General features: G+C 43.1%; 2 protein-coding genes across 2 annotated transcripts in view; one reads left to right on the top strand and one right to left on the bottom strand. All coding sequences in view use genetic code 11, as the record gives it.

Annotated features, from left to right (window-relative positions):
- Positions 1–1,201: 1,201 nt before the first annotated feature.
- Positions 1,202–4,415, bottom strand: EGR_05513 (DNA replication licensing factor mcm5; the record flags this gene model as incomplete). The annotated part of the gene is made up of 11 exons (XM_024494762.1): positions 1,202–1,303; positions 1,374–1,644; positions 1,892–2,116; positions 2,192–2,550; positions 2,627–2,807; positions 2,846–3,141; positions 3,447–3,528; positions 3,568–3,833; positions 3,870–4,067; positions 4,099–4,225; positions 4,261–4,415. The coding sequence occupies 11 exons, from the start codon at positions 4,413–4,415 to the stop codon at positions 1,202–1,204; spliced, it is 2,262 nt and encodes a 753-aa protein (XP_024350810.1).
- A 383-nt stretch (positions 4,416–4,798) lies between these two features.
- EGR_05512 (Ral GTPase-activating protein subunit beta) overlaps positions 4,799–10,903 on the top strand; it is a gene marked incomplete at both ends in the record, with an annotated part of 33,202 nt that continues 27,097 nt past the window's right edge. The window contains 4 exons of the mRNA XM_024494761.1: positions 4,799–4,814; positions 6,241–6,377; positions 6,898–7,104; positions 7,442–7,769. Of these exons, the coding sequence (XP_024350809.1) occupies positions 4,799–4,814; positions 6,241–6,377; positions 6,898–7,104; positions 7,442–7,769 (688 nt within the window). The remainder of the gene's footprint in view (positions 4,815–6,240; positions 6,378–6,897; positions 7,105–7,441; positions 7,770–10,903) is intronic.

Here is a 10,903-nt window from a genome sequence, read left to right as displayed (position 1 = left end):
AAGTGAGTTCGCAAAGTTATATTATAAACCTATTAGTTAAAACAATCCAATTGGTTAGTTCATGCAGAAATTTAACTGTTTTCAGCTGCTTTACTACTCCCTCGTGCCAAAAAAAGTTTGGATCCTTATTTATTGCTAACATTACCCACAACACTCAGTTCTTCCTGCCCACTTCATTTTCTGGTTAAACATTTCCTAATGAACTACCTATTTTATGCCAGTTCAAACATACTTGCTCATTGTGTTTGCTCAGTCTTACACAGGCAAGTCAATGAAACCGCATTTCGTCAACCCACCATTGCCTCTGCACTGTAGAGCTCCGAGGCTTTACTGAAGACAAAAGAAGAAAACACTAGGGCAAATATACATATGCTTAGCCCACGGTAGGGTTTAGGACCACTGGAATGGCCCGAAAGCCGACCCACCAGGTGAGAGCACAATGGTCAAAACGCAAAGTTGCACCTTATCAAAACCGGTAGTTGAACACACAAAGTATTACAGCACACCAAATGCGTAACTACATAACCTAAATTCCTATATTCCTTGAAGTTGTAAGATACTATCTCAGACTGCATAATGGACTTAGTGCTCCTACAAGGAAGGCTGGAAGCATAGTGGAATAACCTCCTTCCTTGCCTCCAAAAGGGAGCATGGCCCGCGATAGCTCAACATTCCACGTGGCTAAGCAAAAGGAATGTCAAACCCTTGCCCGACCCCATCGATTTTATTAAAAAAGTGGGCAATCGTATGACTAAGCTCTCGCCAATTATTATTAGGCGTAATTCAGTCTATAAGTGAACTAGCTCCCAAAAATACTTAAGATTACTAACATTTCATGTGCAAGGCTTTGCGAGTGCTTCGATGGGCACCACTGACCAACATTGTCACAAACGATACCCATTCATCGACCCCCCACCTGCACTAAAGAAAACCACGCCACGCTAGAAAAATACACCCATTTGGCCGTGAAAATCCTCTGACTCAATTTTGGGAAAAAAACGATTCTCGACTCGTTGAAGCCTACGATGGCACCCCAGTCACAAAGATGTGCGAGTAACCCACGCCGGTTCCTCACCCACTCGTACCCCACAGAGACAAAATTGTTACACATTAGTGTTGTCCGAGAGTATTATTGTATAAAAAACCAAGCCACTGGGTCGACACACATCTCAATGAACCACAGCAAAGGCTCCAGAAGTCCTTACTTCATTCTATAGAGGATTCTGCGCTGCATTCTGTACTGAATCTCTCCACGACGAATCATGTAGTGAAGTACTTTCATCACCGTTCTCTCTGAGAAACCCTAGGGAGGAACACAACAAATAATAATAACGATCACAGCAAGTCAACGGCAAAGAGTACCGATGACACACCTGGCGTGTAAAGTCCTGCAAAATCGCGTGCTCCGAGACCTGCGAGCCAATAACGAAGCGCTTCTTCAACTGCTTCTCCACCCGCAGCACGAGTTCGTGCTCTTCCTGACTGGTGAAGCCCTCAGCTCCCTCCAGACTCCCTGTCATAAAAGCTTCCAGCGTGGAGACCTGGAAGAGACGCAACGCCTCGTCCACATCCGACTCCGTGGCGAAAGGGTCCAGTCTCATCTTTGCCAGCGCCTCGGAGATTCTAACTATGGCCTCGAGTTGACTAAAATCCCACAACACCAAGCGATCAAAAACATTCGCAACCAGCGTCACATGTTGACCCTATTCTCTGAAGTAAACCTGCAACTCAAAAGTAAGGTTGACCAAAAAATCAGTTGGACTGGAAAGGAAAACTAAAGCAAGGGCAGTTGATGTCATGCTGGAAGGAATATTTGGGATGTGGCAGTCAAACCTCCTGGCTATAAACGTGTTAATGATGTGAAGGGGGAAGCAGCCACCTCCACACTTACCGAACAGTGATGGGGATAGCAGCGCGCTTTCCCGTCTGCTGCTCAAGACGACTTGCACCCGAGCGCATGAGAACATACTGATTGACTAGCTTTTCGGCCGCTGCTGCCGAGAGTCGGGGACCGCAGTGCTCACGCGCAAAAGCGATGAAACGACGCAACTTCGAAAGGGGTATTTCATCGGACGTTGAGCCATCTTCCGTAAACTCCATGTTGCCTGTCACATCACTGCAATGCAGGAGAGAAATGACAGAGCCACCACCTTCTAAATCATGCCATACTTTGGAGCAGAAGGGGACGTACTTGCCGTGTAGATGGACCTGCATAACATGATGAGCCAGAACGCTGTCCCGAGCAGCATCATGTTCATCACGAACGACAAAAATCATGTCGAAACGTGAGAGAATGGTGGGCATGAAGTCGATATTGCTTTCACCCTTGGTGTCATCCCAACGACCATAGACGCTGTTAGCAGCTGCAAATACGGAACAACGACTGTTGAGTGAAGTGGTGATACCCGCCTTGGCAATAGAGATGGTCTGCTGCTCCATTGCTTCATGGATGGCCACACGATCGTCCTCGCGCATCTTGTCGAATTCGTCGATGCACACTACGCCACCGTCAGCTAGTACCATTGCACCACCTTCCATTACAAAATTGTGCTGAAAAACAGACCACATTTAGGTAAACTGACATCAGTAGCCAAGTCAGTGGCACATGATTACATTGCAAACTTACGGAAGTCGGATCGCGAACGATTGAAGCAGTGAGACCGGCTGCAGAGCTGCCCTTACCAGACGTGTAGACACCAACAGGTGCACATCTTTCGACAAATTTCAATAGCTGTGATTTCGCGGTACCTGGGTCACCCAGAAGGAGAAGATTGATATCACCACGCCGACAGAGGCCATCAGGGAGTCTAAAACATCCGGAAGATTAGCTTGAGGGAAAACCTACCGCTTACGAGAGCCGCCGAAGAGAAGACAAGCGATTGCCTTCTTTATATCAAGACTGCCGTAGATGGACGGCGCAATGCTGCGAGCAATGAGCTCGTAGATGTTGGGAGTGCTAGCCAGTTTGCGCATCTCCTCTTCCTCTAACTCAGTGCTAGTAATGGTTACGGTATTGAGCGGTTTTCCGCCTGAAAACACTCCGCTGCGACCTGGACCCTCGGTGTTTACAGTGAGACCGAGAACGCGGATGTAAGACATACGGACGCCGACATTAACGCGCTCATGGACGCTCGTCTTAACCTGTGAACAATCGACACAGAGAGTATGGTTATGGTAGTGAGATATATGACACAGAAAGTGATGCTTATGATCCAGGAAGGCTAGAAACTAATGAATGGAACAAAGCCGATTGAAAGGAGAACAATAATCGCCAATTAATAAACTTCGTGGGTCATCACTTTCGCTGCAAAGCAATGAAGCAGTCTTATCGAGGACGAAGGCTAGTAAACATGGAAATGAGCATATTCGTAGTTATCAGTTATATAAGCTAGGATAAATAATACAAAAGGTTGAAGGGGTTAAAAGTACGCAAATGCCCAACTAACCTTAGTAGGTGCAGATGCTTGTATGGAATAGATACCAACGACAGTAATTCTGTTACCAGGAGCGACTTGTTCCACCAAATATCTATAGTAAATTTAAAAAAGCTGATTGCTTTGAGAGTACCTGTCGCAGTAGAGTTGCATGTGTCGGGGCATTTCGCCTTGAGGAACGGAATCTGGAGACTCCTGTAGCTTCAAGACCTGGTAATCAACACATTGACACTTATCAGGAACGATGAAGTAGGGATCTATGGGACAAGGAGCGGTAACACCACCAGCTTGTACAGAAGAACACTTCCTCGGTAGCATATAACCCTCAAAACCCGGTCGAACACGAATATTTGGTAAGAATTGTCGACATCCACGGCATTGAAGGGTAAGACGAATAGCCTATGTCTGTTTTAAAAAGATAATTAAAACTGATACTTTAGATTTCACGCTAGAAGCCGACACTACTATTCCGCTTATTTTAACCAGCTTCGAAACTTGCTCAGAATGTAGTTCTCTAATATTAATGGGAGTTGCCTCCCACTCCAAAAGCAGCTGTATAGACGGAAGGGTTTCGTTTGCAGAAAGAGAAGATTTCATGATCTCTGTTGCGACTTCAGTTGTAGCCTCCTCAAACTAGAGGTATTAGCAGGTTACCATAACATACAACAGCGATGTAATCAGTAGGACGCTGGATAAGCATTTGTGCCAAATAACTGTCAAAATTGTTCAGGTCTTGAAGCTTCAATACCAGATTATAAATTTTAAGAGTGCAATTCTGCTTGAGTTGATCTCTAGTTGGACAATAAGGAAGATGATATATGATTACCTGTATGTAAATGACAGTCCACCAACATTATACTGTCGTAGAAAGTCCTTAAACTTCCTTTTGGCTTGTTGAAAATCGGCAAATATGTCGTGATCTGCGGGCTGGGCGAAAAGACTATCGGAGTGATACACAGCACCGGCATCAAAACCAGCCATCTTTACATATTCCGAGCCACGCGCTCCGCAAAAATACAGGGATTGTGATGCAGCAAAACTACATCAAGGTAGTAGGGTGTAAGTGTTTCCTTCTAATATTTTAATTAGCATCATAATGCTGTAAAAAAACATTCGTAATGTCTAATAAAATATTTTTAGACAGAACTAATAATGCCTAACACAGAGGAATTTAGGTTAATGTAGCCATACAACTAAAAAACTTTTTCGCATTTTAAACTTGAAACCCCAGAAACACTTCATTATGCTACTTTACAATTAGACTTGTCCTAATAGGTCAGCATTTGCTCCTTAGAGCAGATGTATAGGGCGGATCAAATACAACAGCTACGACTTTTCAAATTTTAGTTTTAGGTTTTTATAGCATGCTAAATTTGGCAAGTACGTGACGTTTTTGGTGGCTGTTTAGTGCGCATGCATTTTGTTTTGCGCGATCTGAATCAAATTTTAACAGTTACTTTTAACGCTGTTTATAAACTGGCTTTAAAAAATCCTGTGTTTAGAAGCTACTGTCAGTTTGTCCTGCAAATTTTATTCGTATTTTTTAGACTAACTTGTTTTAGTGATTTAAAATGCTAATGCGCTTTACGATTTATTCGGGTAATTGCTGTCGGCTGACCTGCTCGTGGACTTGTGGTAGGGGGTGTTCTTATTCATGTCCTAGTTTAGAAATTTTGATGTAAATTAAGTGCTCGCTCAATGCTGCTAACCTGCAATAAAGAGCAATATTTCCGTTTTTTCCACAATTTGATGGGTGCTGCTTCGGACGGCATGGTTTTGTATTTTGAAAACGTGTCATACTCACATCAAAACATGCAGCTGAAATCTTGAGGTATAGCGGAGCTTCTTCACAATAAAGTGAAGTAGTTAGGCCAGTTTGATGACCTATCTTATTTACGCTGACTCGCTGCTAAAGTATCTAATTGATGTTCCTCCATTTTGGCATCAGTGTTTCCATGACTTTCCGGAGAGTTTTTGTGTACATTACACGAATATTTCTGAAACTGTTTGCCTTTTGGTTGCTTTTATTTAAGTTAAATCAATTCTTTTTATGGTGTGCACAAATATTTACGCCATTTTATGCCCAATCTTTTAGTTTGAACACCTGCCGCATGCCTTAAATCATGACTTTCCACCATAATATTTGCCACTGATTTTAACTTAGTCCTCTTTGAGATTTTTATGCTCTTACTGTACCTGTTTTAAAGTCTTTTTCATCTTAGTATGCTTTCCCTTCAACGTAGCTTGGATTTCCCGTCACCTAATTTTAGGCTTGGTACATGCATTTCCTTTTTCCCCTTTTTCATCTGATTGTTTTTTTTTCCTAAGTATCGGTCAATTTTTTCTTTCGAAAATATGTCATACTCTGTTTGAGCTGGTTCACTTAAACGAACACTTGCGTGTGTGATCGTTGTTCATTAGGTTGAAGTACTGCTAAATGTCAGAAGAATTCAATGGAATGCTTTTCGTCTGTATCATTGTTCCTTCTTACTATTTCTACTTTCCTACAGCCTAGAGCAAACACCCATGAATCATTGGATTCATTTTTAATGCACTAATGATAATTTCCTGTTGGATGACAAATTCATCTGTGAAGTAATTGTCTGCAGTCTGTTAAACGCTGAGCCACTTATTTTTATTGTCAACAAATTTATTTATCTGCCCAAGTTCTCTAGTGCTTTACGGCAGAGCTCATAAAATGCGTCATACTGGTAACACTCGTAGGATCCTTTGTAGTAGCCTGATTTTAAACTGTTTTTATTCAGATACATCGCACACCTAGCATCTGGATAAAAAACAACCCAAGTCGCAATGAACAGCGACAGCTGGGATGCCATTTCGGCTCAAATAAGGAAAAGCATTATTGACGAAAGGAGTATTTTATCCGAATTTCCACCTGAGGCAGCCAGCATCACAGCTCGAGAAATTGTTCTCAGTTTGGCGGTAAGCCATTTCTCACTATCAATTTGTTTTTACTTTTAAAAGGACATTCTATTCAATCCTTCAACAGGCCCTTAATTCGCTATGTCAGATTTCCAATTTGGTGACTTTTATGCTCATCCTGTAGAGGTATTGTCTATATAACGTCTTAGGTAATTTATTATCTACTTGTCAAATTCTACACAGTTAACGTACTTTATCTCTCTGATTGGACCCATTGAGGAATATGATATAGCAATTCAAGCTAAGCACGTGTGTTTCCACTTAGGGTGGCCAGTGTTGCCGCCTGTGAAACTGCACTCATTTCGATGCTAGAGCTGGCTTCTCATTTTTGATTCCATTTGCTTCTCAAACGATTTTTCTTATAATTTTCTTGCAGTTATGGTAGTTGTATAAAGTAGTAACTTTTTTGACTCACCTGGTATTTGTTAGAAAAGTTTACTCGAACATCTGGTCTACAATCACAATGCTACTCAATTAAATTAATAAAAATGTCCAAATAAGTCTGTTTATTCATTGCCAGGCCGACTGCTCCTGCAAGAAGGCAGCGCTGATGGAGGCAGCACCACCTCCAAAGCGTCCTCTTGGTCGCCATGTCAATAATACTACTGAGACTAAGCCAACGGTTATGGTCAGACCGACACTGGAGATGGCAGCGACTACGGAGGCACGTTCCAAACGCTTTTCTGTCAAGTTAGACACCGAAGCAGATCTGCAGTGGGTTATGCAGGTGGGTAATGGTTGTGCGAGCCGTTCACTACTCCGACAGTTGATGCCGTTCCTCAGTGACACTTCTGATAACCAGGTGGTCTCTCCAGAGCCATGTCTTATTCAAAGCATTGATGCGAGCGGTCATACCCTTCGCAGTGCCTAAAATACATAAGGCACATTTCACCGCATTGTCACCGCTGTAGCGTTTAAGTTACCCTTGAGAACATTCTAGGCAATACCATGGTTGGTACCAACATCTAGAAGAGCAATTTTGCGCTATTGCTGACATCGGTAGTGCTTAAAGTAAAAACGAGTTCTTTTTCCCCTCCCTCATGGCCGTCTCCCCACTACAAAAGACCATCAACTACGGACTGACAATGCCCCCCGAGCATTGGGACATAGTGGCGCACAGCGTGCACCTCTACTGTGAGTGGTTGGGCTGCCTCCTACCGGCGCAGAGTCAAAAGGCTGTGCACATGCCGCGCGCTCTCCTCACCAGTCCCGCAGTGTATGCACGTCGCCTCCTCTTTGCCCTCTGCCGCTTCTTCGCACCCCGCGCTCCCATGGATCGCCCAACAGACGGGTTCTTTAATCTTCTCCATCAGCCGCCTTGCGATCCTCCCGATCCCGCCTGTATTGCTAGTGCCACCGCTACCAATAGCACTGTGGAAGCAATTGCGCGCGGTGAGTTGGCACCCCGCTCTTCGTATATTGCCGATGTTTTCCCGGAATAAGGCATAAGATTTTCCCTCATTTTTTGTACGATGGGATGTTTTTTCAATCACTGAATGAGTTCCCCATATAGCGTTAATCTATTTCGACACCTGAATTTTTATAGTTTGGTATGATTCCTCGTCCCTTTTTTCGTACAACACAAATCTTCCGATCTCGTTGCTAAATTCCGTTCACAAGTTAATGGCTCATTTCGATCTCGGGTACTTTGCTCTCTAATCTCGATTTTTTTGCTACTTTTTCGCTTATTTTCGCCTGCCGTGCTTGTAGGATGAGGTACACGTTTTCAAGCACCCACTATGACGTATGAATCCTTTCTCCTCATTGTCATTGGGTTTTTGAACGAAGGATCGTCTTAGAAAGGAAAAAATTAAGAACCAAGTGGTGGGCTTACTCGGATTCAATGTCTTTTTTGGTTTATTTCTTTGCTGGCATAGCTAATACAGCTCATGTTCTGGTCATTTATTTACGTAGCATTATCGTTCCCAAACAAGTGCTACTTTCACCTATGGGGATACCTCGCTACGGTGGCTCATATTGATGGTTAAATATGGCGTTTATTTACGTCATGCGTTTTATTTTTTCTCAATGCATGATCCTCTTCAATTCATTACCCCCGTTAATTGTCAGAATGAATGATTGCCTTGCTTGCAACACTTCCTAGTGATCGCGTCTCATCCGAGCCCTGATCTGGTGCTTGCTTGTTTGTTTGTAACTGTTTCTCGTGGGATAGGATATGAAAGCACGATTTTAAAGAACGCGTTAAGTTTCAGATACCATTATGTGTTTCTGGTTGCCAAAAAAGACCAAGCGATGTTTGTTTACCCACCTTGTGTGTTTACGAGTTAAGTGTAAATCGTATCTATCCACTCTCCTAATGTCTTTGTCTCTGAGTCGGCGAATAAGAGAATGCTTGTGTAGTTACCTGCCTGTATCCCTCTTGCATTTTCAAAGTTGGGCGCTATATTTCGAGTTTTCCCATTTAAAGTGATTGGTTGTTTGTGTTTCGTGCGCATGTGGTAGGGCAGGAATCCTTGACCATCTCGGTTGTGGGGAGAATTTACTACCGCAACTGGAAGTGGGACTACACAAACATTCACCTTAGTGATGCTTGTTATGAGTTAGAATAAATGACTGAATGAATATTCGCCAGTCTTTACCAGCATTCTAGCAATTTTTCTTTCTGTGTAGCTGAAAAACTGCCTTGTTTGTGTTAATCTTCATAATGACTGAATGCGAGGGCAGCATTGAGCCAAGCCGAAGCCTTGTGCAACTCGCCTGTTAATCGTATTCCATTCCACATTGATGCAAAAAAAGTATGAGTACTTGGTTTCGCTTTCACAGAAAAACATTTTAAAGAGCCCTTAAAAACTTTGCGCATGCAAGATTGTGCCGTGGTTGTTGTGCACCCAGGCTGTTGCGATTTTTATCGTCATCTAAATGCAATCCTCACGCAGTGCCATCCACGTTCACTTGTTTACTACGTGGATATTCATTTTTCCACTGCCATTTGTGAAGCCTCGGTGGCAATCAGTAAGGCGTGATAACACTGTAATACGTTGAACTCTTCGTTTCGGTTTTGCGGACACTTACTTCTCCGCGAGTGTACTCCTGCTGGGCGGCATAGCCTCCGGGCCATACCAGTAGCTCTGCGATCCTTCTCTACGTCTGCGATGCATGCTCCGCTCTGGTACTATGACTTCCTTCGTCTTTAGGAAAGCTTTGGGCACTACAGACACCATGCTTAAAACCAATATAAGTTGGTGGGCGATGGGAATGATGTAACAGAGCCTTAGTGATTATGCTCCGCCAAACAATCTTGATACTTGGGTGGCAAAAATCGCAGATGAGGAATGGAACGGTTTTTTTCGCACTTAAACTAACGCAGCTTTGTACTTGGTGATTTTTATTAGCCTTTAGTGAAGTTGTTAGATGCACTAAGTGACTTCATTGACTGGAGTGGACTCGATTCCCTATGCCCTTTCTGAAGCGCTGCTAAGAGCGTACTTTTTGCAGCCCTCTTAATATGGACTCTCCGTGTAACGCAACACTTAAACAATGGACCTGTGTTTTGCGTTTCATATTGGCGTGCTATTCACGCGAATTACTTCTCGAAAGTAAAAATTTTGCAACACCTTAATTACTAGGTTTACATTGATCCATCGCATACACGCTCATCCCCACGGACTGATCCATGTTTCATCCTTCATGCATGCAAGCACCATCGCCACTGCTGTCTGCCATGCCTGGTTAGCGGTGTCTGCTCGATCCTTCTTATGGCTGTAAAACCAAGGCTTGATTTGGCTTGGTTTAGCCTGAGTCGGGTATTTAGTGAACTCTCCTTTTTAAAGTTACACAAAAGATTAATTTTGTTTGCTTCTAAAACCATCCCTGACAGCGGCTACACTTTAACCATCATTTTACAACCATCCAGATGCAGTTCGTTCAAGATAGAACACAATGAATTGAATTACAGCTGTATACTCTTGAAAAATTAGAACTGTGCGAAATATTTTATGGGTTGTAATTTGGCTGCTACCTTCACACCCTGAGACGGCCAATTGTATCCATGCCTCAACAGTTTACTTCCGAGAAATGAAAGACAGGTGCCTATACCGTGTGATTTCGGCTTTTTGGTAGCAGTGGATGAAATTTTTACCCGATTGCCTTTCCTGTGCATAAATTAGTGTGTTGAGTGTGGGTTTTGGGGGTGCAGGTTTATCCCGCGTCCGTGCGCCACTTCAGACGTGTGGTGTGAAACGCCAGTCAACAAATTAATGAGTTGACAATTAGTTGCGGAGTCAGGTAGAAGTGTTAAAATCCTTGCTAATTCTCATTGAGACGTAGTTTTCACGGTTTATTTATGTCACCCTTTACGCATCACCACTCTGACCTTGTATAATTAGTGAGTTCATTTTAGTGTAAAATAAACCGAGACGCCTGTTTCTTTAGTAGAAACTCGCGGTAACCGTCTGAAAGGCCTAAACCATATGATAGGACTTATATTTTGATATTAATTAATCGCTTAGGGGAGTTATGGGAGTGATCGGGGGGAGGGGGGTCAAGTGGCATTACACTAGAATTTT

The sequence above is a fragment of the Echinococcus granulosus genome (genome assembly GCF_000524195.1).
Source record: "Echinococcus granulosus chromosome Unknown EG_S00041, whole genome shotgun sequence".
In the NCBI taxonomy this organism is placed as follows: domain Eukaryota; kingdom Metazoa; phylum Platyhelminthes; class Cestoda; order Cyclophyllidea; family Taeniidae; genus Echinococcus; species Echinococcus granulosus.
The sequence above is the reverse complement of the archived record's forward strand: the minus strand, read 5'-3'. Positions and strand labels throughout refer to the sequence as shown.